At 37.9% G+C, this 27,773-nt stretch overlaps 3 protein-coding genes and 1 pseudogene across 8 annotated transcripts; 3 read left to right on the top strand and 1 right to left on the bottom strand.

Moving 5' to 3' along the window:
* The first annotated feature begins 1,016 nt into the window (after positions 1-1,016).
* LOC124645403 (atypical kinase COQ8B, mitochondrial-like) lies at positions 1,017-10,097 on the top strand. Of its 3 annotated transcripts, none has more exons than XM_047185210.1 (9): positions 1,017-1,177; positions 2,597-2,967; positions 3,041-3,257; positions 4,645-4,854; positions 4,967-5,082; positions 5,646-5,808; positions 6,261-6,463; positions 9,042-9,194; positions 9,751-10,097. In XM_047185210.1, exons 2-9 carry the CDS (start codon positions 2,608-2,610, stop codon positions 10,033-10,035), a joined length of 1,707 nt encoding a protein of 568 aa, XP_047041166.1. In that variant the 5' UTR covers positions 1,017-1,177; positions 2,597-2,607; the 3' UTR covers positions 10,036-10,097. The 3 variants fall into 3 exon arrangements, with proteins under 3 accessions (XP_047041166.1, XP_047041165.1, XP_047041164.1); XM_047185209.1 differs by having other exon boundaries at positions 2,329-2,967; XM_047185208.1 differs by lacking the exon at positions 1,017-1,177 and having other exon boundaries at positions 2,287-2,967.
* A 576-nt stretch (positions 10,098-10,673) lies between these two features.
* LOC124645301 lies at positions 10,674-13,471 on the top strand (annotated as a pseudogene).
* A 9,066-nt stretch (positions 13,472-22,537) lies between these two features.
* On the top strand, positions 22,538-24,750 carry LOC124645256. 4 transcript variants are annotated; one of them, XM_047185047.1, is made up of 3 exons: positions 22,538-22,566; positions 22,855-23,077; positions 23,316-23,691. In XM_047185047.1, exons 1-3 carry the CDS (start codon positions 22,555-22,557, stop codon positions 23,546-23,548), a joined length of 468 nt encoding a protein of 155 aa, XP_047041003.1. In that variant the 5' UTR covers positions 22,538-22,554; the 3' UTR covers positions 23,549-23,691. The 4 variants fall into 4 exon arrangements, 2 of the variants coding, with proteins under 2 accessions (XP_047041003.1, XP_047041004.1); XR_006986195.1 differs by having other exon boundaries at positions 22,548-22,583; positions 22,910-23,077; positions 23,316-24,750; XM_047185048.1 differs by having other exon boundaries at positions 22,566-22,583.
* A 1,076-nt stretch (positions 24,751-25,826) lies between these two features.
* Positions 25,827-26,932, bottom strand: LOC124644898 (peptidyl-prolyl cis-trans isomerase-like 1). The gene is made up of 2 exons (XM_047184563.1): positions 26,504-26,932; positions 25,827-26,425 (listed from the first exon to the last, which is right to left on the bottom strand). Exons 1-2 carry the CDS (start codon positions 26,572-26,574, stop codon positions 25,981-25,983), a joined length of 516 nt encoding a protein of 171 aa, XP_047040519.1. The 5' UTR covers positions 26,575-26,932; the 3' UTR covers positions 25,827-25,980.
* Positions 26,933-27,773: the final 841 nt, after the last annotated feature.

The raw sequence follows: 27,773 nt of genomic DNA, 5'->3' as shown, positions 1-27,773 counted from the left end.
AGTTTTTTTAATTAAACTAGTATACTTACATGGAATTTTTAACATTTCTAAATTCAGCTGAACAAAAATCTTTATTTGATGCCAAAAACTCTCCCAGCATTATGATATCAATTCTAAGCAAATTAGCGCTGTTTGCCTTGATAAATCCGGGCTCCATAACTCGTGTTATAAACAATTAATTAATTAAAAACAAAGATCGCAGTGGAAGTTCACAATAACGAAATGTGACGTTCGCGCGCTTTCGCGCGAGTTGTTTTGAGAGATGACGTCACGAGCTCTGATTGGCGTTCAAGATATCATGGCGGATTGCCTTATTTCGTAATTTTATTTTATAAAAATACATATTAATCACATTATCAATAAAGAAAACAATGCGCGCTTTGTATTCCAAGCTTCAAGTTTAATTTAATAAATATATTATTTTAATGATTTTTGATTACTGTCATCATGCCTATTATGGATTAAGAAAATCGTGCAGAAACAGATGTGCCATAAAACTGGCAGTAGGTATAATATAAATGAAAACAGACTTTGTCATGGTATGTTCTTACTTTCAAGAAAAAATAATATGACCTCATATGTATTTCGCTACTGTAAAAACACTACAAGATATTATATCAGCGCGTTTAAATTCGCGAAAATTTGTGATAGCCCTCTTAAGAAAAAAAAACATCGTAATTAATATTAAAAAATCCTAAAAATAAGTTCCTGGTTTTAATATATTACATGATTTTGCATTCACTTAGATATAAATAAACTTTTTGATATATTACATGATTTTGAATTCACTTAGATATAAACTTTTTAAGTAATGAAGAATGTAGGCAAAATACGAGCGAAAATATTATGTCACTTCTGCAATTAACATCAATGAGGATGACTACATGTCACAATACGTCATCAATACGTCAACAAGATGTTAACAGACGACTTATGCGGGTAAATTATTTGTATGGATGTTCTTGTCTATCGCTAGAAGCTAGAATATATGTCAATGCTTTTAACCGATTACCGATCCGATCCGATGATGGATGTCATGTCAGTTGTTTTATGTTTGTAGAAAATAGTGTACTTAAAATAAATCTACACGAGTATTTATTTTAAAAGAATGAATTGTTTGTAAGTAATACTAAATTTCAGTTCCGGTTACTTGTAATGTAGAGGCAGTTCAATAACAGTAAGTACTTTCAACGGTTTTTTCGTTAGTAGTGTACATGATTTTCAGTTGAGTATAAAAATACAATTTAGCCTTGAAGGGAAAGGGAAGAAAAATCTCGGTCAGTGGGTCGTCTTATTTATGCTATGTATGCTTTTTGTGATCTGGTTGGATTGAACTTTGAGTTACCTGCTAAGTGTCCTCCACATCCAGTGCTGTATATTGACTATGCTATAGAACCAGTATTATTCAAATATTTTCTATTTGAAGTGAGTCAATATGAAGTAGCACATGGATAACAAGTTGGAAGTATGTGCATGAGTCATCATCTCCCGAGCCTTTTCCCAACTATGTTGGGGTAGACTTACAGTCTAACTAGATTCAGCAGAGTACCAGCGCTTTACAAGGAGCGACTGCCTATCTGACCTCCTCAACCCAATTACCCGGGCAACATGATACCCCTTGGTTAGACTTTGATTAGAAGTACATGAGTGCACACACGGCAAGATCTTCATGATCTGTAAGGTCAAAACTGAGTTTATCAAGCATCAGTGTTACAATAAAAGACGAACATTGAACCTGCTTGTTCTCACATTCATAAAATATGATGACTTGTAAGTGAAGAACTTAAACAAGTGGTTCAAACTAGTGCAAACTTTTGATAGAAAATTGTGTACATGCAATTCCATAGGGTTCTATTATGTTGTTTGATGCTGTAAAAAATTGAAAAAAAATATTTTTTATGGCTGTTGAAACTTTAGAAAGATATAGTGAATATCAAGTTGTAAATTTTTGAATACACTTATCTTTGTACAAGTTTTTGACTTCACATGTGACTGACTTTGACATATTGATATCTTGAATGTATTATTTTTCTGATTACTTTTTAGGAAATGTAAACATCTCAAAAAGTGTCTGATATATAATGTAGGTTATGTCACACATTTCTGTATTGAATATATGAATTGTATAAGTAAAATGAATTACATAGATTTCCACTAACATGTTTAAAGATTTTGAGATTCTGAATAATAATTATTATAGTTTTGTACATTTATGGCTTGTTCTCTAATTCATCTTCATTATTCTAACAATTATATTATTTAACTGCAACCCTCAATGAATCTATTAATATATTTGTATCTATGTATATAACCAAACTAATCTTTCAGGTCATGACTCACATTAACGACTTGATAGGCGTATTGAGAGGTCTGCGGTTAGTGGTGGAAGCGGGGGTCAAGGCACAGGCTGAAGCATCTACCCTAATATGGAACACCTCTAGCTTAAAGCCATTGCTGTCCAACTGCCCCACTAACCCATTAGCCATGAACCCCAACCCACCATCCGCTAAAGAGTTAATGGAGAGGGCGTTTGTAGTCGCACATGGCTTTAGACAGTTTGCGGCTATGCATGTCCCAAATGTGAATGCCTCTACAGCAAGCCCTGAGATGGATCAACAGATGAAAGACGAAATTGACGAGCTGAACAGGGAGTTCAACAGGACATTTGATACTTTGAAAAAAGTTCAGATAATGGAAAACCCAGCTGCGGTTTCTGCCAAAACCAATGAATTCCGGCAGGATAAAGTACAGATAATGGCACCTATTGAAGATTTACAAAAGCAATTGAAAGAAGACAAAGAAAAGAGGGTTGATGATATTCTTCTGGCTGTTACTTCTGCTGAATCGGCGGCAGATGTGCCTAGTCCCAGGCCAAAGAGTCAAGCTGGCCTTGCATCGCCGACGCCTGTGTCCCAATCTGTGTCCGCATCGCCGAAGCCTGTGGCTAAGAAAAAGATTAGAGTTGCTGTTAGTACTTTTACTAAGCATCTGCTGTGCATACATGACTTCGTCCTAATTTCTCATTTATTTATGTTCTCAGCTAAGCGAGAATTCGAAAGCCCGCGTTGTGCCTTCTTCCCGCCTCGGCCGTATGTTCTCATTTGGATCGCTGGCAGCGGGACTTGGGGTAGGGACAGTTGCTCAATACGCTCGGAACACGTTCCAGCAGGTGACTGGTAACGTTGACGAGTCCGCCAACTCGTTCCTGTCTCCGGCAAACGCGGAGAGGATCGTCGATACGCTTTGTAAAGTCAGAGGTAAGAGAGGGAGAGAAAGTAGATCCAGCCAGGCCCGCCGTAAGCGGGCGTGCAAGGCGTGCACCGCACGCGGGCGGCACGTCCTAGGGGGCGGCAAATCAAGCGACTTATCAATTAATATTAAAAAAATACAACATCTTTTTACCAATGATTTGATTTCATTATTTTCGGACACAGCAATAGTGCTAAGAATATTACTTACACTGCTGGTTTCAGTAACATCTGTTGAAAGATCATTTTCAAAATTAAAAATTATTAAAACGATTTAAGATCAACCATTAGCGTAGCGTGGGGGGAGGGCTGGAGAGGCAAATTCCCCGGGCAGCACTATTTAAGGGGCGGCAAAATTAAACCACAATTACGTAATAAAAATAGATGAGTAGTCTATATAAATAAAAATGAACTGTTGTTCGTTAGTCCGATTAAAACTCGAGAACGGCTGGGCCGATTGGGCTGATTTTGGTTTTATATAAAATGTCTGTAGAGGTCCAGGGAAGGTTTGAACGATACGAAGTTCGCGGGATCAGCTAGTTAGTAATAAAATTTCAGAAAAAGCCGCCCTAGCTTTGGTCGTCTCCTATCAATTTTGACGGGTTCATCCTTTGAATCCCCAAAAAAATTCGCGTGTCCTCCATGTCAGATATCACAATTTATCTTTGTTTAATAGTTGAGGCATTCAGTTCCGAAAAATCTTTTTTCGCGTACGTCCGTTATAGCTTTTTGAACACTTTGGCTTTTCATGATATGTTTACTTCATGAAAAATCTAAGGAAAAAATCGCGCTCGCTTCGCTCGCGACTTCATACACATTTGCACTTCATTTCTGTATATGATGAAAAAATCGGGCTCGCTTCGCTCGCGACTTGATATACATTTGCACTTCATTTCTGTACGTATCTTACTTTTTGACTTTGCTTTGTTAATTTACAGTGGTTTTATTTGTTTTGTGCCCTTAGACTTTCGCGCTCGCTTCGCTCGCGCATTCTTTACATATGGAGAGTGTCTTATGCGTTGACTTTTTCAACGGGAAACCGTAAATAAATAACATTTTTACTGAATTTAAAAATTGTTATTGATATTTAAGTTCGTTAGTTTAAGTTACCCATAATCTATTCTAAGCACTTTGATATACATATGTTGGTACCTACCTATTAATCACAATCTTTCAAAACATAGGGGCCACTTCTTTCAAAACATATTCCGGATCCCCTGGACCTCCCGCCCCCTATATATTTTTTGACAAAACCCAGTATAACATGTAGTCGTAGGGCGGCATAATCAGTTTTGCACGCGGGCGAACAAACAGCTAGCGGCGGGCCTGGATCCAGCTGTGTATACATGCATGGAGAAGCAGAATGAGTATGCTGATTTGCTGTTTTTATAAACAGGTGCTGCTCTAAAGCTTGGCCAACTGCTAAGCATTCAAGATGACTCGATGATATCTCCAGAGCTGCAGCGTATTTTCCAACGCGTGCGCCAGTCTGCCGACTTCATGCCGTCGTGGCAGGTGGAAAAGGTCATGAGTTCACAACTTGGGCCCGAGTGGAGGTACAGGGTCGCGAGCTTCGAGGACAAGCCATTTGCTGCTGCCTCTATTGGTAAGAGCTATTTGACATTTAAACAGGAGATAGTTAAAAATTGGGCATGGAGTAGCCACTTTTGGGATAATGCTTTTACCACAGGTTAATGTATCATCAATTAACTGTGTAGGTCAAGTCCACCTGGCGGTGCTACACGACGGCAAGGAGGTAGCAGTCAAGGTCCAGTACCCAGGCGTCGCTAAAGGCATCAACAGCGATATCGACAACCTCGTGGGAGTTATGAAGGTAACATCACTTATTTACAAAACATATGAACATAATTATAATGCAAAATATTTATTTAACATCCTTTGATTTTGAAATGAAAGTAACTTTCTACTAGGTTAGGAATAATATTTTTCCATCATCTTCCTAGCCTGCGACTCCTTGTCTGATGCCTTCAACCCAGTTACCCAGGCAACCCAGTACCCATTAGTACTACTGGTGTCAGACTTACTGGCTTCTGACTACCAGCAACGACTGTCAAGGATGTTCAATGATAGCCGAGACCTACAGCTTAACGTGCCACACAGTCATTGGTGTCATAGATATACTTAAAAAGTACATAAAAACTTAGAAAAGTTGCATTGGTATTTGCCTGACCTGGAATCGAACCCACGCACGAATTTTTTGGACTTACATATACTTGAGAGGTTGGTCCTTTACCCACTAAGCCACCACGACTTTTTTCGTTAGGATTTTTTTTTTAAGTTATGATTTAATGCAAAAGTGAAAATTAACGATTTCTAGGTACATATTTTTTCAACCCATTCGCTACATTGTTTATTTATCAACTGTAATATTCCCAGGTATGGAACATGTTTCCCAAAGGGATGTTCATAGACAACATAGTGGAGGTTGCTAAGAAAGAGCTGTCATGGGAAGTGGACTACATACGTGAAGCCGAGTGCACCAAGAAGTTCAAGAAACTGCTCGCTCCCTACCCGGAGTACTTCGTGCCTGATGTTATTGGTAAGGAATATTAATGTTATGTCGTCCTAGACGTAATGTTAATGTTACGTTAATGTTACGTCCTTCTAGGCTCCGGGTTGCTTTGTGGAAGTTTCTGAAACCCAGAAAGCGATTTCGGCCCAACCCAGGAATCGAACCCGAGACCTCGTGTTTTAAAATAATTATGTTTAGTACATTCATGTTATATAAAGAGAGAAGATAAAATTCTTGGTGGTTTATAAGATTGGTCTTGACTGATTGATGACTTTGTTTAGAAATAATTTGCGGTTTCTATGGTAGGCGTGTAAGGGCGGGGAGATAGTAACGTCCCTCTTCCCCCGAACACCCGCATTTGGGGGCGCCACTTTATTAGGAGATTTTGCGTTATGAAATCTCTATCCTCATCATTATTTAAACATGCAATCAACCGGGTGTTACAAAAGAGTATCTATCTCTATCTATCCTTCTTTCAGACGAGTTATGTGCCCCAGAGGTAATAACAACTGAACTGATTGACGGAGTGCCGCTAGACAAACTGTTTGACGCAGCGTACGAAGTTCGCGTTGATATAGCCTACAAGATCATGCAGTTGTGTCTCCGAGAAATGTTTGTACTGCGGTGCATGCAAACTGACCCCAACTGGGCCAATTTCTTCTACAACCCGACTACTAAACAGGTGCCTTGTTATTTTATACAATAATATTTATTTATTTATTCACAAACACAGTATAATCATATATATAATAATATATGATAGCTGTGTTTGTGATATAATAATAATATATAATATAATGCCCCGCAGGGCATCTGAGGCGGATGACGGGGAGTAGCGACCCCGCGGGGCTATATATCCGAGTGCTCCAGGGAGAGTATACTGTCCCCCACCTCCGACTTGCCGGAGTGAAGCATGACGGGGGAGGGTGTACTACGCCGAATCGAATAACAAATAATCGAATATCAATTGATCGACCACTATAAATCGAAATTCTAAATACTCGAACATTCATAATATCGAATGGTTATTAAATCGAACATTCAATACATCGCGCAGTCAATACATCGAGTGTTCAAAATATCGAATGTTTGTTTGATCGAGCGTTAAATGCATCGCATACTCATCCTATCGAAAAATCTGTATTTTTTATGAATACAAGAAAAAGTCAAAATTTTATAATAAAACACATTTTATTCTTTAATTCTTATCTTTTAAAGGTACATTTAAAATTTTTGTATGAATTGAAAAGGCAAACGCGGGATTGGGAAGACCTACTTTACAAAGAAGAGGCAAAAGGGATGATAATGCGATTGAAAAAATATTAAATAATAATAAAAACTATATTAAAATGTGTTTTATTATAAAATTTTGAGTTTTTCTTGTATTCATAAAAAATACAGATTTTTCGATAGGATGAGTATGCGATGCATTTAACGCTCGATCAAACAAACATTCGATATTTTGAACACTCGATGTATTGACTGCGCGATGTATTGAATGTTCGATTTAATAACCATTCGATATTATGAATGTTCGAGTATTTAGAATTTCGATTTATAGTGGTCGATCAATTGATATTCGATTATTTCTTATTCGATTCGGCGTAGTACACCCGACGGGGGATAGGTCTCCCGCCTCTTGGCTTGCCTTCATCGGCCGGTCAGAGTGGAGTCGCTAGAGCAGGGTTAGCAGCCCACTCGGAGGGTAGGTGCCTCGTGGTAAGTGGCGAGTGGGCCGGTGATGCTGGACCCACAGGGAGCGCGTGATCTGCGTTTAAAGTCCGCCGAGGTATCCTCACCCTTCAGCCGCTCATGTACCTGTTGCTCTCTTGTTGCTATTCAGTGACTGATTCCCGGGGGCCCAGTAAGTGAGTTGGCGAGTCTCCACCTGCCATTTTTACATGTATTTAATACATTGTCATCGGCAGGTGACATAGTTCCCGTAGTTTCCCATTCCTAGTCCATTAGCATCCCATCACAATAGCCCAAGTAGTTTTCATCCATAGTTAGCAATAGTTTAGCACAGAACCGGGGATTGTCCTTGGGTACATTTCTATAGTGTATACAGGGATAATCGTCGGTTTTGTGTCACCATTTCATTAAAGTTGTCTCAAAAGGGCTTCAGCGTGTTGGCTTCGGCCCCACGTTCGCCTCCCAAAAATCCGGGACTCTATAGTCCCGAGGTCTGGTAGAGACATACAAGCTATAATATAATAATATAACTAATATCTGCCCATGTGTTTCGGATGGCACGTTAAACTGTAGGTCCCGGCTGTTATTGAACATCCTTGGCAGTCGTTACGGGTAGTCAGAAGCCAGTAAGTCTGACACCAGTCTAACCAAGGGGTATCGGGTTGCCCAGGTAACTGGGTTGAGGAGGTCAGATAGGCAGTCGCTTCTTGTAAAGCACTGGTACTCAGCTGAATCCGGTTAGACTGGAAGCCGACCCCAACATGATTGGGAAAAAGGCTCGGAGGATGAACTAATATCTGCCTAACCTTCTCCCATCTATGTTGGCGTCAGCTACCAGTCAAAACGGATGCAACTGAATACCGGTGTTTTACGTTTGAGGAGCGTTTGCCTATCAGACCTCCAGAAATGACATCCGGGAACCACCAGTTCAATGACCATGATCGATCGATCCGCCATCTTCAATGAGAGAAGGCGTTTTCCGAAATTTCAAATTGTTGACTGGTACATCCATTAGACACCGACTTCTGAGGTAGTTCACATATTCGGTTGTCGAGTTCCCTCGACCTTCTTTCGTCTCCATCATCAGGTCAGCTCCAAAACTTTACTGTTGCATATTATTATAAGACATACACCTTGTAGTTAAGTTTTTATCCTGCGCATGCCTACAACTTTCAAAAGTTGCCCTGGATTTCTCAGGGTTTCCATCATCAGATCCTGACCTGATGATTATGGGACCACCTGTGAGGTATACCCTATCAAACAATAAAATAATTTAATAAAATAGTCCATAAATAGTCCTATGAACGATGTTTTCATAACAGCGCCTGAACAATTTTTAAAGCATTTTTTTCGTATGAAGGTGTAAAAAAAATAAATTAGAGAGTATGCCATATTTTTTTTAACATTTTTATCTTTTTTTTTAGATACGTCACATTGTTATAGGACGTGGGGCAATTTTGATCCATCTTCTTTATATCATAGGTTTTACAACAATTTCATCAGTTGTGTTAACAAATGTTACAACTACACTAAATAAAGCTTATAGTTTAATACAATATTTTGCGCAGGTGATTCTACTGGACTTCGGAGCCACCCGGGAGTACTCGAAAGAGTTTATGGACCAGTACATTGAGATCATTCACGCGGCGTCTCTGGGTGACAGGGATGCTATACTGCGCATGTCAAAGGAGATGAAGTTCCTGACTGGTTATGAATCTAAGGTTTGTATACTTACGGTGCGTTGCACCATTTCACTATAACGGTAACCGAACCATTTTCAGTTGTCAAATCAGCGTTATGAACAATGGGCGGCAAGTATTCGGCTGGTTACGGATAGGTTATCGTTATAGTAAAATGGTGCAACTCTCCCTTAGTATTTATTATGTTGGCTGACTAACAAGGCATTTGTAAACATTTGAGAGTAAATATTATATGATATATGTATTTATATGGTATATTGTACATCTCTCTTTGTCCTGATGGTGGACTGGTGGTGTCCGGTAATGAACCATTTTTTGTGCATCAAGTATAAATAAATGAATACGGAATTGATTCGAATGAATGAATTGACGTCGAATTGATAGGCTCCTACTTTTTGACAATTTGGTCATAAAAAATCTAGATAATAATCTGGTTTCTATTTGTAGTTGACTATCATTGAAACTTTTCTTAACTAACAAAAATTTTACGAAATAAATAAACTGGCCCTAATTATTTATAACACAAGCTCACTATAAAAGCAAGAAGACTCTCACATAACGCAATGTTCGGTCACAGATAATGGAGGAGACGCACGTGGACACGGTGATGATCATGGGCGAGGTGTTCACCGGCGGCGGCGGCGCGTTCGACTTCGGCACGCAGCAGACCACGCGCCGCCTCCACGCGCTCGTGCCCACCATCCTCGCGCAGCGCCTGTGTCCGCCGCCCGAGGAGATCTACTCGCTGCACCGCAAGCTGTCCGGCGTCTTCCTGCTCTGCGCCAAGCTCAGGGTCAGGATGGACTGCACCGCCATGTTCCAGGAGATCTACCAGCAGTACAAAACCGACAGCTTCAGATAGACCTTAGCGTCCGTGGCTCAGGCGTGGTCCCACTTCACCTACACAATCTTCAACGGCGACTTCATCACTAAAGCTTTGGTTTCCTAGGAAAGCGGTGCCGTCATATAGCGGCCGTAATACAGCGGTGAATGACGTCACTAGAACGTTGTCTATGTAAACGAAATGGGGCGGTTTCCTAGAGAGCGGTAACGTACACCGTAACTTCAAAAAACGGTGCCGCCATTTGCATGACGGCCGTCTTGACGGTGTCAGATGGTTTGGTGAACGTTTTATTGAAAGCGGTGAAGCTTTTTTAAAATGCATTAGTGTTTTTTTTTTCGGAACAACGTAAAAAATGAGTTCCAACTCTTGGAGCAGCGAGGACGACGAAATTTTAATAGATTTCGTTCGTAACCACGAAGCAATAAATAATATAAAAAGTAAAGATTATAGAAAAAGTCAACTAAAACAAAATTGGTGTCGTGAAATTTGAGAAATATTAAATAAAACAGGTTAGCAAGTATAGTACAACTAAAAAAAAGTTTATGACGGTGTGTTAAAACGGCCGTGGAACTATCCACATTTCATCACCGTAAAGACGACCGTCTATTTGCGTCCGTAATATTACGGCCGCTATATGACGGCACCGCTTTCCTAGGAAACCCAAGCTTTACTTCAAGTAATTCATCGTACATGTTTTCTGTAAGTGTGTGTAACCTCAAAGTGCCTCTGCGCCGCTCAAATACATTTTGTGAGTGTCTGCGTTCAATTGAGATTATGTGCCCTTAAACTTTTGAAAGGGACACCCGCATAATGTGACAGTCCAGGTTAAGAAATATTGGATAAGTGATGTGTAGGAACATTGAAGCTGCAATGTAAATGCATTATATAAAATGGAGCAACCCATAGGCCCAAGGCCGGGCGTTACAAAGCTAATTTGGTCGTAAGTTAGAGTACCTGGGTGGGTTTTAGGCTACGTTCAGATGAGAAGCGCACAACACGCGTTTACAACTACATACATACATTTTATTGAGGCTGTGTACATTTTGTACTATACTGTACACACTTTACGCCTGTGCCCAGCAGTGGGACGATAAAAAGGCTGTAACAGTATTATATTAATAGTCTATTTCATAGCCATATTTTTTACATAAAAGAGTTTCGAATATCGATATTGAAACACACGATGCAAAGCTCCGCGCATCACAGGACATCACTACTAGCTTCAATTATTTTCATTATGGTATTTGTGATAAAACTTGAATACAATGTCTTCATCAGACTCGGATGATGATTGTTACGGAAATATAGCTCAAAAACTACAGTCAATAAAAAACAGCTTTATAAAAGAGAGAGATGAAACTGATGTCACGAGCAACAGAACTGACATCGGTCCAAGTAGCTCAACATACCGACCGTAACTGTTGATGAAGAGTTAAACAGCACTGTGAACAGTACGGATAGTGATGAATACACGTTAGACGCGATTATAGCTAACAATACGAAGGCAAAACCGAGGCGAGGCCGTGGAGGTAGGCGCAGAGCTTCCAGTAATAGCTGTGGCTCCAGTAACAGAACGACCAGGACTGTGCGAGCTAGATGGTCTGCCAGCCAGAGTACTAGCAATTCTAATGAAGATGACACTTTTGATGAAGAAGATGCTCCTACAACCTCAAGAAGGGGCCGACGAAAACGAAGGTGCTGCCAGAGGGCGGTCTACTAGTGCTGGCAGAGGGCGGTCTACCCGTGCTGGCAGAGAGCGGTCTACCCGTGCTGCCAGAGGGCGGTCTGCCCGTGCTGGCAGAGGACGGTCTACCCATGCTGGCAGAGAGCGGTCTACCGGTGCTGCCAGAGGGCGGTCTGCCCGTGCTGCCAGGGTGCGCTCTACCCGTGCTGCCAGAGGGTGGTTTACCCGTGCTAGAAGCAGGGGAGAGTCCTCCAGAGAATGGGGACGCACGGCAAGAAATGACTTAATCGAAATATTCGACGATTTTTCCTCCCCAGACAAACGATCTCCAGTCACTTCCAATAATTGTCCTATAATTTGCATTGGTAATATGGATGAGTATCCAGACCAATGTGAAAATCAGCAGCTGTTCTCGTCAAATGTGAGACGTCCTAGTGATGATGTTGAAATTGTAGATATGGACTCTCTAGAGATGATAATGAAGCAATGTCCGTCAAAGTCTACTGGCGGAGTTTACAAATATTCAAATTCAATATAAGAAAGTACCAGAAAATAACTCAATTATTTAATTATTTTAGTGAAAAAGAAGGTGTTAGTAGTAACCAATTGCTTTTTACTTATAATGATAAGATATTAAAAATGAACGATACACCGGATTCTATAAACTATAATATTGCTAAGTTTATTGATGGAGGTATTGTTAATCAGGATGTGCGAAAGTTAATTGCGGGGGATAATGAAAATAATGAATCCAGTGGCTTTAAATTAAAATTCCAATGTCAAAATAAGAAGAAACCATTTGAAACATTTATGAATCCTCATGAGAAATTAATGTTGGCTATGATAAAATGTGCAGAGCATTTAGAAACACCTTTAGAGAGACTTAAGTTTTATTTCGATGGAGATTTAATATCAAGTAACAACATAAACATGATTTGATAATGCATAATTAACACAAAATACGCAGTCGCAGATAGCCTACAAAGCCGTCAGCACAGCTGCGACAGCAATGCCGGCGCCGGGGACGCTCGCGCAGGCCTAGGAAACCTATCTGTTATAAGGAGAAGCCACTGAAAATTGAACTACGGAATCTCGAGGTTCAAAATGCCGATCTATTGTATCCATAAAGTACACAAGTTCGATATACGTGACATAGAATGTTTGCTAAGACGAAGTATTGTATTGAAATGAAGTGAAAATATTTAAATTAAATATTTAAATGAAAATATTGGGAATTTTCATGATCCTGATGTAGGGAATATCGAAAATTTGGGAATCATAGCATACATTCTAAGTCACGTATAACGAACTTGTGTAGTTTATGGATCCAGTACATCAGCATTTTGAACTTGGAGATTCCGTAGTACAGTCGCCACTGAACACTAAACTAAGAAGTGATTAATGCTGTTATTCAAGCAATTTATATCTTTAATATTATAATTTATAATATGTAGACAGGAGCTCTAACATTGTGAATTTCCTAAACTTGGCCTTGGGCTCGATGGGTTTCTCCTTTACGTTCTGAATGTTGGCAACTGTAGTACTTATAGTGGAGCTAAATAAACAGTACATTTTGTTGCGATTTACAGCGAAACGTATATATTTATTAGAAGAAAGTTATGTTATCTTTAAATTGATTTAGTCTGTAAAGCATTTTGTTTTTGTTACCATTTTTTGTATCTTTATACCAATAGGTATATTTTATATCAATGTTACACTAATAATTTAAATAAACTAAATAAATAAACTGCGTACTCTGCGTACACTAGACAACAATGTTTTCAAGTACCTAAACTTAGTACAACATAGATTTTATACAAAGTACATTTGACCAAACGCGTTTAGACAGACTTGAAGGTTGTGATACGCAGATTGTACTAAAAATATCGTAAAAATAATAACGTGAAACGTCAGCTAATATATTAAGGCGAGGAAGTGGTCAACAATAATTCCATAACCGGCACGCGCATCTAAGGCGCCAAAAGGGGTCGGAGCGTCTGAGCGGGGCGAGGATAACAATACGCGCGCTAGCTTATAACTAAAAGTCGTAAGCGACAAAATGGTTTTGTAATTTTAATATTTAGAAATGATAATTTAATAAAAATTCCTACTACCATTTTAAAGAGTATGTATATACTCAACTACTAAAAAAGTTAAGAGGCTTAAATCGGTCCCGTTTGCCCATAATATGTGAATCTCTTTTTAAAAAGAGGTATGTTTGATATATTTTTCTCTGTTATAAAAGTTACCTAATCATGTTTCTACAACTAACAAAATAAGGCTTATATCATGAACTTTCAGGTAACCAAGTTGTATTTTGATCCGTTTTGTATTTACTGAGAAAAATTGACATCCTTGGCGCCAAAAATTCCAATTCGTCCTCTTAAAATACACTCTTTTGAAAAAAAAGCGGGCACCTATGCGAAATCTTGGTTTTAATTATCAAAACTGCATTATCAGTTTTCTGAAAATTACATCAAAAGCATTTCAAAACGTCCACGAACTTCCTACCAGGAATTGGTCCAGAACAAGTTTTACCCCTTTTCTTAACAATTCTTCAAAATTCAAATTTAGAATACACTTACACTCTCACGCATACTTGACTAACCCTTTAGGTACTAGTAACATACTACAGTCATTAAAACCCTTTGAAATACACGTAAAGCCTTTAAAACCAAGATTTCGCACAGGTGCCCCCTTTTTTTGCAAAAGAGTTTATATTCTACTGATTCTACAGATAGTTTCAAAAATTTTCTGGCTTAAGTGGAAAACCAATTTAAATAACATCGTCCATTTTTGTGTCACATGTTGACAGTAGACTAAATAAAAACTTCCATTACAATTCGGGATGCGTCAAAACTAAAAAAAATGCTCATGCATCTTTTGCATTTTTTCAGTACTAGTTATTTTTTCAATTTCAGGAACGTAATTGCATGATAGCCGATGTAAGCATTAAAGTTTTCATGTGAAATTGGCAGACCACTGAGAAATATTACAATATATCTATTTATTTGAATGTTTACTTCGAAGGTGCTAATCGTAAACTCTGAAGAGTTACACAAATGATTTGTTGCTCCGTATTCATGAATTTGTAAAACTTCGTACAGGTTAGTGGTTTGTAACACATTACCAAAGAGGGTTCCGACTATTATAACAGTCTATGTTAAGGAGAAGCAGTATACATTAAAACCTATAACAGTTTTTATTAGGGTCAATTTATACTAGCGCATAGTCGAAGCGCATCGAAGCGTCAAATTCTTTACAAATAAAGCGAAGCCGCACGATTGCGCGCATATTCGCTAGAATACGCGTGACTCCATCGTTATCAACACCGATGCAGGCCAATTTCCGATTGATGTCGCGCAGGCTCGCTAATGTGCGCATGGATGCGCGAGAATGCACGCGCAGCAGTCAGCGTTGTTGTCGCGCAGGCTCGCTAGTGTGCGCATCATCATCATCGTCATCTCAGCCATAGGACGTCCACTGCTGAACATAGTCCTCCCCCTTTGATCTCCACAGATACCTGTTGAAAGCGACCTGCATCCAGCGTCTTCCGGCAATTTCAATTTCCGATTGATGTCGCGCAGGCTCGCTAGTGTGCGCATGGATGCGCGAGAATGCACGCGCAGCAGTCAGCGTTGTTGTCGCGCAGACTCGCGAATTCTGAAGAATGCGCGCGACTTTTTAAAATCTCAGAGGTAATGTGTGCGTTACGCTGTGGTGTTAAGGTTGAATTTGTTATGTCCAGTTTTGAAAAGCCGCTTCGATGCGCTTCGACTCTGCGCTAGTATGAACTGACCCTTATTTTTTGGCGTTTTCGAAATACAAAGTAATTTTGAGATTAAGCAGTAATGGTACTTCTCGATTTAAATATATATGTGTCGTATAATAAATAACATTTAAACGTATGGATATTGATGTCGAAGTAATTACATGTTCTTTAAAAACCTGAGCCACGAATGTTTCCAGTTGAACTACCTCTTCTAAATCTATCTTATAAGGCTAAATTGTGATCGTATTTGAAATTTAGTATTAGCTATTACACGTTGTGTAGAAACACTGTTTGTAAAATAAAGTTAATTCTATAACTAAATAAACTCGTTGTGGAATATTGGATTGTTTCTGTTTAATGCCTTTTTTATAGTAAAAAAACCTGAATAGTCGTGTACACATTAAAGTTCTAGACTTTACACATTAAACTTTCTTAATAAAGTACTCTGTGAACTTTCTGTCCTACTACCAGGGGGGGGACACTCCGTACATTTTGACAGCTAAGTAAACGAAGAGTCGCCACCTTTTATTTGGCCCGGAAACTATTTACTATCTAAAAGATACCTTAAATTACCAACAGATGGCACTACACTATAATCGATTTTGTTTGTTAATATAAAATTATTTATGCAATATTAATTAGAGAAAAGTATGAGGAAAATATTAGACACTTTAAAAAAAGATAAAATAGGCGAATAAATTAAATACGGTTTAAAAAAGCACAAATATCAAATTTCATCTAAAAAGACCTGGTGTTAGTATTCCAAGTAACTTAACAAAACCGATCATAATAATATCAATATGGCGGTTTTTTGCATTCCGCATACACGCGTAAATAAAAAGTAATATATAATAATTATTTGTTTTCCTTCGACCTTTTACTATATTAACGATGACATTTTCTATTAGGGTAAGTAGCACCATGTAACTATAACGATAACCAATGTTATAGTTATATGGTGCTACTTACCCTAATAGAAAATGTTATGAATATGATGCATAATTATATTTTTATAGCTATAGCTATGTAGGTAGTTCGGGGCCAATTTAGAGAAAGATGGCGCATTGTCAAATTGGGTTGCAAGAATAACACGTGAGTGGGCTCTCTTTTCCCTATATATTACTTTACTCTTTGCCTACTACCAAAGTCATTTCTTATTATGACGTTTCAACTGACAGTCGTAATAGTGATGCGAAACTGCGATAAAATACTGTTAGGCAAAGGTCATGTCATTCAGCCAGGTGCATTTCATTGCATTCAACGGCACTAATTATATTTTACTAGCTTCTGTCAGCGATTTCACCCACATCCCGTGGGAACCTCTGCAAGAACCCGGATAAAGCCGAGTAGCCTATAGCCTTCCTCGATAAATGGGCTATCTAACACCGAAAGAATTTTTCAAATCGGACCAGTAGTTCCTAAGATTAGCGCGTTCAAACAAACAAACAAACTCTTCAGCTTTATAATATTAGTATAGATTTTACTATACATTAATTTTTATTACAATATTAAAATCGAGATGTACAATTCGACAATATTATTGACCATCCGTTAATAATAAAGGCCACGGGTAGCTGCAGTTCAGACTCAGATTTTGAAGATCCGCTTGACCCTGTATCAGATTCAGATTGATTATATAAATAAAATGCAAACTCAAGGCATTTGTAATTTTTTTCGATCAAATTATCGATATTTTGTTTATCGATGTGTCCCTTTTTTTCGATGACAGCTTGAGACGTAACTTTTGCAGCACGTACCATGTACATTTGCATTGAGTTTTTTTCCATTATTTCCGAAAAATACGAAATAATTTCTTAATATTCATTTTTATAATTTACAAATGTACACAATTATGATTTTTTCGAATTTTTTATGGGCCTGTAAAGGATTTGTTGTGACAGGACGTCACTACAATGTTAAGCGCTAACGAACTCATAGGTCATAGGGATCATGATTCGCCGCGCGTAGTATAGGTACTGTTTATATGTTTATGAAAGTTTGGTTAATGTCGTCACTCGTCAGATATTTTCCTTAAAAAAATATCTTTCATATCATCTATCAAAATAATTTATAGATTGGTTACATAGAACTCGGCTCAAATAACTTTAATAATAACTTTCTCATGAATAGCTTGAAAACTATTGTAAATAATTGTATTTTTTTTAAAAAGTGAGTATCTATGGCGTTTCTTGCGGATTCTTCTTCAGGGGCTTCTGTCTATGGCGTTTCTTTCTGCAGGGTGCCAAAGATTCGGTCTTATAATCTTTGGCACCCTGCAACTAGTCTGGTTGTAGACTTTCGTCTTGAGGCACTGAGGTATGTCGGACGAAAAGATATTGCGTAGTTACCAGTGATGACTTACGGCACCGAAACGTGGTCTCTCACCATCGGCCTCATCTCTAAGCTCAAAGTCGCTCAACGAGCTATGGAGAGGGCTATGCTCGGTGTTTCGTAGACGAACCAAAGTCACCGACATAGCCCACAGGATTAGCAAGTTGAGGTGGCAATGGGCAGGCCATATTGCTCGCAGAGCAGGTGGCCGATGGGGCCGAAAAGTGCTGGAGTGGAGACCACGGACTAGCAAGCGCAGCGTAGGACGTCCACCAACAAGGTGGACAGACGACCATATAAAGGTCGCCGGAAGACGCTGGATGCAGGTCGCCTCCAACAGGTATCTGTGAAGATCTAAGGGAGGAGACCTATGTTCAGCAGTGGACGTCCTATGGCTAAGATGATGATGATGATGAACTAGTCTGACGTTTCGAAAGAACTTTCATAGGGCTATTTGAAATAATAAATAGGTAATTACTTTGACTTTGTGATTTTTTTTTTTAAAGGGATCACCCTACTGAAATGACTCCGCCCTTTTGGTTGATTTTATGTTATTGGTATCAGTGAAGTTAATGTGATAGTTAGTTCTATGACGAACAAATTAATTATACTCGGTTATTTTTATGCACCCAGTAAGACTCGTACGTATTAACTAGAATACAATATCGATACTCGTTGAATCCGGTAGCGGTACAACCCTAGCAATGGCATTATGGCAGCCATTTTAAGCGCCACTGCAGATTGTAGAGGTATGTATGCACGTTTTTTTTCGTAGGTAGGTAGGTAGGTATTTCCAGTCCATGTCAATGTTTTGCCTACATTCTTCATTACTCAAAAAGTTTATATATATCTAAGTGAATTCAAAATCATGAAATTTATTAAAACCAGGAACTTATTTTTAAGGATTATTGAATATTAATTACGATGTTTTTTTTCTTAAAAATAATAAATCTTAGACTTGTATGGCTTATTATGTCAGAACAACATACGTCTACATATGTTGTTTTTAAGAATGTGGGGAAGCCCGCACCGTTATATAAAATATAGCCTATGTTACTCGCAAATAATGTAGCCTTCTAATGGTGAAAGAATAATAAAACTGTCCCTGGGGCCCGATTCTCCTAATTTTACTTAAGCGGCATACGATTCACGTTCGACTCGATTCGACTGAGATCCAATCCCGACTCGATTACGATTGAAGCGTATGTGGCATTCCGCTATTTTTTCTTTGAAATAAACGTTTTTATCCTTTTCTGTCATTCAATAATGAATCATTTTGTCTGCAAATGATTTACGATTGCAATATGATTGTAGAGCAAACTACCGTATAGACCAAAATCACCAAAATAGCAGACCAATCGCATACCAATCAAATGTCAATCGAATACGATTGGTCTTTTATTAGTAGCAGAATGCCCGATATGGTTAAAACTGCTATTGCGATCATATTGCGATTCGATTTCTATTCGATTTTGACATTATTAACTTAGGAGAATCGGGCCCCTGATGATGCGCTGATATTTCTTGTAGTGTTTTTACAGTAGCGAAATACAAACGACGTCATATTATATTTTCTTGAAAGTAAGAACATGCCATGACAAAGTGAAGTCTGTTTTCATTGATATTTCGCACCTACTACCAGTTTTATGGCACATCTGTTTCTGTACGATTTTTTAAATCTATAATTTTAATATGGCGAGAAACAAATAATGTATATTTGTAAAACTGAATTATAAATGAAAAGCATGACATACAAGCGTTGTAATAGCATGAACAGAGTGTAATTTTACTAATTTGACTCTCGAATAGTTAATATGTGTAAATTAATACCTTGATATGTATTTTCTACTAGCTTCTGCCAGCGGTTTCACCCGCATCCCGTGGGAACTACTTCCCGTACCGGGATAAAAAGTTAAGGCGGCCAACCGTCCCGCATTCTGCGGGACCGTCCCGCAATGCTTGACGAAATCCCGTTTTGAAATTATTAGTAAAATAGTCCCGCAAAACGTTGTATGCGTCCCGCATGTCCCGCATCCCTATTTTTCTACCACGCTTCTACACAACACCCACCTGCGCGCACGCTCAACAGTGCAGGAACACAGATTACCTATAATATAATCTCGTTCTCTTTATTTCTACTGAACTCGTGAGGCCTAATGATTTTGAAAATAAGACATTAGTGCACGCTGTGACACGATATTGATAGGTTAAGTTATAGCTTTTTGCTTACGGTTTTTATTTTATCAGTTCCGTCCGATCAATGCCCCCCCCCCCCCCTTTTCACGAAAGGTTAAGTCCCGCATTCAGTTTTCAGAAAGTTGGCCGCCTTATAAAAAGTAGCCTATAGCCTTCCTCGATAAATGGGCTATCTAACACTGAAAGAAATTTTCAAATCGGACCAGTAGTTCCTGAGATTAGCGCGTTCAAACAAACAAACAAACAAACTCTTCAGCTTTATAATATTAGTATAGATTTTACATTGTCGTTTCATAGACATCCATCTGAGGCAGGTGTCAAAATCGCTCTGATTTGCTATTTTGGGCTATGCAAAATCTGCAGTGCATTTCAGTGTGCATTTTATTATTAGTCAAAATTCTCGTTTTTGTGGATTTTTGTGTGTTTTTGGATAGAAGATGAATCACTTCATAATAACAAACCATAAAAGTGTACAAATCACAGAGGAAATTATGGCGAACAGCAATTACTTTTTTAGTAGCTATTTTCTCAAAAATATTACTCTTCATTTTTTTTGTGCAGAATACTTAAAAAACATCTACATTTATCTAGCTATCCAAAAAGGCACAAAACACACAAAAATCCGCAAAAACGAGACTTTTAACTGATAATAAAAATTTATACGTGTACCTAGACGACTTGTTAAGAAAAGATCTTGAAATTCGATTATCCTTAAACGGGTTAACTTTTGCCCAGTGTATCCCACGGTCAAAGGAGATTGGGCAAGAATGTATGAAGTTTGGTCCAAATGTCCACCACGAACGAGACCTATATAATTAAATAGTCCACTTAATATAGAGTAACTTTTACTATATAAAAAAGTAAAAAAAAAACAATGCCAAAAAAAAGTTATAGCCAAAAATGTATTCTTCATTTTCGGTAGTTTTTGTATGTTATCATTATTATTTTTTATTTTATTCCACTTCCATTTCCGCATTTTATCTAAAACTAAGATGAGTAAGACACATTTGAATATAAACAACCCATTTTTTTTGCCCGATGGATGTACGAATCACCAACCAATTGAGGCGCAAGTGCTTGAATATACTCAGCGGTGCCTGGATCTAAGAAAGTTCGATGTAACTGGTGGTGTCTTCTCTCTAATAATGAACAATTCTATTTTGTCAGAAGTTACGGAAAGTACGAAAATCGAACATCACGAAAAGTAATTGAAAAAATGAAATTGAAAAAATATATAAAATGTTTTATTTGATTTTGCTATAACTTTTTTCTGGCATTATATTTTTTTTTACTTTCATAACAAAAAATGTTCTATATTTACCGGGCTATCTAGCCATATAGGTCTAGTTCGTGGTGGACATTTGGACCGGAATCGCCCATTGTCCTTTGTCCGTATTGACCTATACTGTCACCTCATGAAAGGATGCATTCATTCTACTTACAAGTGCTTACAAGTAACCCTGAATCATAGACATAATATTAGTAAACAGGACTGCGCATATAAACCCAAAAAACGAGCCGAGTGAAACAGTTAGTACGGAGGCTGTCTGTCCCTTTCTAATAGGGTGACTATGAGATTAAGCTATGTGAGACAAATCCGAATTTGCTAAGATTATTAAACACAGATTAGTATTGAAGTTTTAACTTACGCAGTTTGTGACCTTAAGATACTAATAAAGGCTTTTAATAATTAGCGGAAATTAGCAGTATAAAAGCAGGAAGATTCGTAGTGAAGACTGTTTTTTTTTGTATTTCTACTTCATATATAGACTGCTGAGCCATTTATGTCGCCTTTCTTCATTTTTTGGGAAGCTATAACAATAGTACAACAGTTTTAAAATCCATCACCCATATTTTGACTCGTTACAAGAATTCATGGGCACCCTAGTTGTTTGGTTTACGAAAATGTTATTATTAGCTAACCTGTGGAACGATATATTGCAACCACCATAGGATTCACTTTTGCAAGTAGAAACGCAACACTTTTTCACCATTTTAATAGTTTAAATTGATTTAATACAAAAAAATATAAACAAAATTTTAAATGCTGATTACGCGCCAAGAATGTTCAGGGTTACCGCTAGAAAATAAAAAAAAGCAAATAAAAATTTATGTTGTTTATGTTTTAATAATAAATACGAATAAATTAATGCGATTGTTATTAATTTGTTGACTTACAATTGTTAAAATAAGATAAAAATATAAGTGATTCACTTGTTTTTGGGAAGACAAAACTTTTGATCACAACATTTTTTTATGCTGGCAAGGTGTTAGAAAGAGACAAACAGCCTCCGTTCGAACTATCCCTCTCGGCTCGGATTTGCCTCTGTGTATTATGCAACCAATTTAGTACCTTATTGCGTTAGAATAGAGTTCATTTTCGTAAATATATATTTTGAGCGTGCGCAATCTTGTTTAGTAATATTATATCTATGCCCTGAATATCGATGGTATTTCCAGTCCATATAGTTTATAAGTCAATGCATGCACACGCCAAGTCACCAATTCAGTTCATTCACATATTTTTATTCTGTGGAATGACGCTTACGCTTGTATGAAGCAAGCGGTCAAGCGGTACGTTAAGTACGTTTACGATTTGTTTATTTGTTTGTGTATTTGTTGTTTCCCATTAAATCTGTGATACTGACTAAAACCTGAGTTCCATATGGTACAATAGAAGTAAACTTCAAAAATACTGCCTACAATTGATGTGATCGACTTAAAAACTTGTAAATGGTTTGGTACTTACCACGCCCTACATTCCTAGCAACCGTTGGGTTTAGGCGCGGTCAGCCGCTTTTCTACATAAACAGTGTTCTTTACAAGTTCCTGATTGGGATTTTTTCTTCAACAGGTGGGCACCAGTTTGATAAGAATGTCGGCATCTGAATTTAACACTTACTTTACAGGGAATGGGACCTACAAGGCTATAAACCCTATCGTTTCAAAAATCGGTGATTTCACTCCGTTTTACATAGCCATTGCAATTTGCTCGGTGATCCTCGGCTTTCTTATTATACTGAACGTCGTGTGCTCCTGCTCCAGGTACTCGGACTACTGGCTGGACAGACATACAGGTAAACTTTCATAAATAAGGTATTCTTATATTTTTATGTAACTCAAGTACAGATGAAAATTTTGGGAAAACAAAGCAACGTACAGTAGACATGATTTAGATGGTTTAACCTTGTAGTGTCCAACCAAAACTGAAACTGAACATTCGGTCGGACACTATAACCTTGCCATCAAAATGTTGACTATCAACACATTAACTGAAAACTTATTACTTAATAACCAGTGTTCATTGTTCTCCAGGCAATCGCTGGCTTGTGTCAATCTGGTCAGCTACACCACACAAACAGCCACCTCTGGACCTCACAGAGCTTGAGAGCAACTTCCAACAAGTTCATTACGTCCATCCTTACAGTGAGGATAGTGAAGATTACTCCAAAGGCCCTCAACACAACCTGCCTCCGTCGGCATCTCAGCAGCCGCTAACTTCTTCACAGGAATATTTAGAGCTGCATAAACGAGAAAGTGACATTTAATCATGGCCTTTTTGATGATATATCCTGCAGTAGCAGTTCTCTCTCTATTTGTACTCTTGGTAATAATATTAATTTTAAGATTCGGAGCACGCTGGTGCAACCTCCGCCATTCCACACTGGCTGATCAGGAGTATTGGAATGAAGACGATGCTTATGAACAAAAGGTTTCATATGCATAGTATTAATAACATGTAACTTTTTCTTTTCTGTATAACTTTGCTTTTTTTATACTATGATTGTAGTGTTATTGCACTAATATTGTTAAGATTTTACTTTCTTAGCTTTAAATGATGTAGGTAACAGTATTGGCATAAGTTAATTATTTTCCATGAAAATTCCATATTTATATTTTGCGTTTTTTTATGTTATTTTACACTGGCAAAGTGTTATGTATTGAAAAGTAACTGATTCATGAACACTGAATCCGTCCATATGAGCCTGATTTTATTCTTATGTAGTGTTTAGGCAATATGTATTTCTTTAGTTTTATGATAATTTCTCTGACAGTAATTTTTTTTCTGAATCAACAATTTTCTTTAATCAAATATGTATTTCAGTTAGACTGGAAGCCAACCCCAACATAGTTGGGAAAAAGGCTTAGAGGATGAATCAAATATATATTCTCATCTTGAACTTCCTACTAAGTATCAACTTTAGAGTAATTTGAATTTCATGGATTAGATTATTTAAGACATGCACAAAAAATACATCATTTTGTGTGTTAAAAATGATTGCATTTAGTTTTAGATATGTATTACCGAAAATAACTGACTTGATATCATTGCTCTCAAGAATGCATGTCATATGCTACTATTTATATTATTTAAGTTTATGAAGTACTAACTTTCGCTCGCGGTTTCACGCGCGTCCCGTAGCCGGATAGTGACAAAAACTATCCTAAAACCTTCTGGGTCTAAGTTACCTCCCCTCTAATTTTCAGCCAAATCGGTCAAGCCGTTTTCATGTTATGTCGTGACAACGGAAAGCGGGTTTCATTTTTTGTATATATATAGATGAATACTACAAGACTTATCTGCTTTTACAAAGTTATGTATTATTCTAAATATTTTCTTTCATATATATTTTATAGTATCTAATCCATAAGCTAGAATAAGGTTATAACTTAGTGCCTTACCCACTCGAATGTCGCATTTTAATTTCATACAAAAAGCATTATCCGTCCAATAAATTAGAGATAAATATAACTTGTTTTATTTTCCACAAAATCTGTTTTGAAATTTTATAGTTGAGGAGTTGGTTTGGTAATAAAAGTGCTGAATGAAACTCATCTGCAAGCAGCAGTGATCAGAATGATAAGAAGTGTGGTGCTATGCGAATAGATAAAATGGGAATAAGTATGTAAGGTGAAGCTTGAAAGTGGCACCAGCAACAAAAAAGCTGCGTGTAAACAGCCTATCATGGTACGGGCATGTGATGTGGAGGATTGAAAATCATTTTTTGGGCATGAACGTGGTTGAATATTGAGGTAGAGGCAGTGGCGTAGCGTGCGGAGCGTTCTCCGGGAGGCGGATAGCCAATTTTGTCGCCCCCGAGTTAAGGTATTATCATAATACTATTATGTACCTACTATGTAGAGGCGCATCCAGCCCTTAAAAGGTTGTGGGAATCTGGTTTTCAGGTTAACAATTACCTAGGACCCTACAACCGATTAACTGAACAGATTTTGAGTTTGGTGCGATCCAATAAGAGAGAAGCAATCGTTTAAAGGCGTAATCGTGATTTTTTTTTAGGTTAAGGACTGAAAAAAAATTGCAGGTAATTGAAAAAGGCGCGAGGGTAGGGACAGCCAGGTGCCAAAGGCGCCTTGCCATCCAGGTACGCGGGGAAAGCAGTTGCATCAAAATTCGGCGATTTATATATGTACCTACTCCTGTGATTTATGCTGTCCTAGTACTTTAGGTTCAGCCTCATTCTGTAGGCTCATTCTCAGGCAAACTTTTTCCATTTTTGGATAGTGACACAAACTATCCTGTGACCTTTTCCGGGGGTTGCGCCATTTTCGAGTTATAAAATGTGTAACTATATAACACAACTTTCTTTTATATAAAAGAAGATAGATAGATAATGTATTCCTTTAGTTAGACTATTGTAAGTCAATAAGATCTGAATTAATGTAAAAATAAGAGCTTTATAAGTCTCTTCTCAAGAAATATGACTTGCTAAAATATGAATGAAATATTAAATGGATGGTCTAATAAAGGTAAATGGACTATATGGTTGGGAGGATAAACTGAAAATATTATGAAAATAAAAAATATTTTTTTAGTAAAATGACATTTACTTGTACAGCACATTAATATTGGCCTAAGATATTTTAGGCTGTTGCAGGTTAGATGAAACAGTTTTTCAAAATATGTATTTCAAAGTCAAAATATGAAAAATTAGACTGACTTAACACTAACTTTAATATTCTACTTAGGGATGTATGCCTTTTCTATTCTTACATCATCAACAGGACAATCATTTTTGTCACATTCAACTAAACCTATCCTTTTAACAACTGCCATTCCAGATTGGATTCTTCCAAATATTGTATGTTTTCCATCCAGCCACTGTGTTGGGGCCAATGTGATGAAGAATTGAGATCCATTAGAATTGGGACCAGCATTGGCCATAGACAACACCCCAGCTCCAGTATGTTTTAAATCTGATGATATTTCATCGTCAAACTGTGGTCCATATATCGACTGGCCTCCCTTGCCAGTCCCAGTTGGGTCACCACCCTGTATCATGAAGTCTCTTATCACTCTGTGGAACTTTGTGTTGTTATAGTATCCTCGACGAACCAACTCCATGAAGTTTCTGCATGTTATTGGTGAATGCTTCCAGTACATTTCTAAGACCATAGTTCCCATTCTGAAAGTAAGTTAATATCATAAATAAATTAAGGAACCTCCAAACAGGCTCGGGTGTTTGTAAATAATTATATCTTACGTTGTTTCTATGACAGCCACTGGAGGTTGCCACGATTTATCGGGGATCCCAGCGTTAGAGAATCCAAGCATCGTGTCTGGGATTCTTTATAAGTAGTCACCACTACCAGCAGTTCAAACGCGTGCCACAACAAAAACTGAGGTTTTGAAGTTGATTGTGTGCTAGCGCCGCCACCAAGTCCCAATGAAAGTCACTGCTGATTTTTAAAAAAGGCGGACAAGCAACTGCAAAATAAAAATGCTCTATCCAGTTCAATCAACAACAAAAGTTAACAGAACACTTGCAAAACACATAACTCAGGACTTAACCATGACTTAACTCAGGACAGGACTCCGACCAGTAAGTCACAGTGTCAATGTCACGAATCTCAAAATCTCGCATGTCAATTTGAAAAGTGTCAATGGGCTGCGGAAGCTCGATGGCTGCGGGTTGTTCGAAAGAAGTCTATGTTCGAAAGACCGCGGCCGTAAGAGTCTGACACTCCCTCACCGCTGCTAACCCACAGCGGGAGAAGTCATTTGATGATTTTTGACGTCGTTAAAAAAAAAAAATGTACAATAAAAATCATATAAAAATCAATCTGGTTGTTGCATCGAGCTAAGAATTATAAGGAGACGCCCCGTGTTGTTATGATAAAAATTGCTATGCTTTTTTTTATGAAAATGCCATGCAAGGTTGCCCGGCCGCACTGGGCCGCACACATTCCTATCCAGTTGGTACAGTATAAGGTTGAAATGATAAATAATAGTAACAATTATGGAACCTAACGGGCACATTATAGTACTTAGAAGACTTACACTTAGTAGTACCAATTTTCATTTAAAAACCTGAGATACTGGGGCCCGAATCTCCTAAGTTAATAATGTCAAAATCGAATAGAAATTGAATGCATTCTGCTACTAATAAAAGACCAATCGTATTCGATTGACATTTGATTGGTGTGCGATTGGTCTGCTATTTTGGTGATTTTGGTCTATACGGTAGTTTGCTGTACAATAATTTTGCAATCGTAAATCATTTGCATCGGGTGGCACCCGATGCTACGCCGCGAGGCCACTCTGGTCACGTCCTCATCAATATAAATAGAATATACCCAAACACAAAGTAGCTAGGGACACGGTATCGAAGCAAAAGTATCGATACCGTACTCATGAGTAGAATCGATAACAAAGTATCGTACTCATTAAAGTATCGAAATAAAAGTATCGATACTTCAAGGTATCGAGTACTTTTTAGATCAAAATTTGCTAGGTCAATATCAGTTAGTAAA

Source organism: Helicoverpa zea, chromosome 31 (genome assembly GCF_022581195.2).
Source record: "Helicoverpa zea isolate HzStark_Cry1AcR chromosome 31, ilHelZeax1.1, whole genome shotgun sequence".
In the NCBI taxonomy this organism is placed as follows: domain Eukaryota; kingdom Metazoa; phylum Arthropoda; class Insecta; order Lepidoptera; family Noctuidae; genus Helicoverpa; species Helicoverpa zea.
The sequence above is the reverse complement of the archived record's forward strand: the minus strand, read 5'-3'. Positions and strand labels throughout refer to the sequence as shown.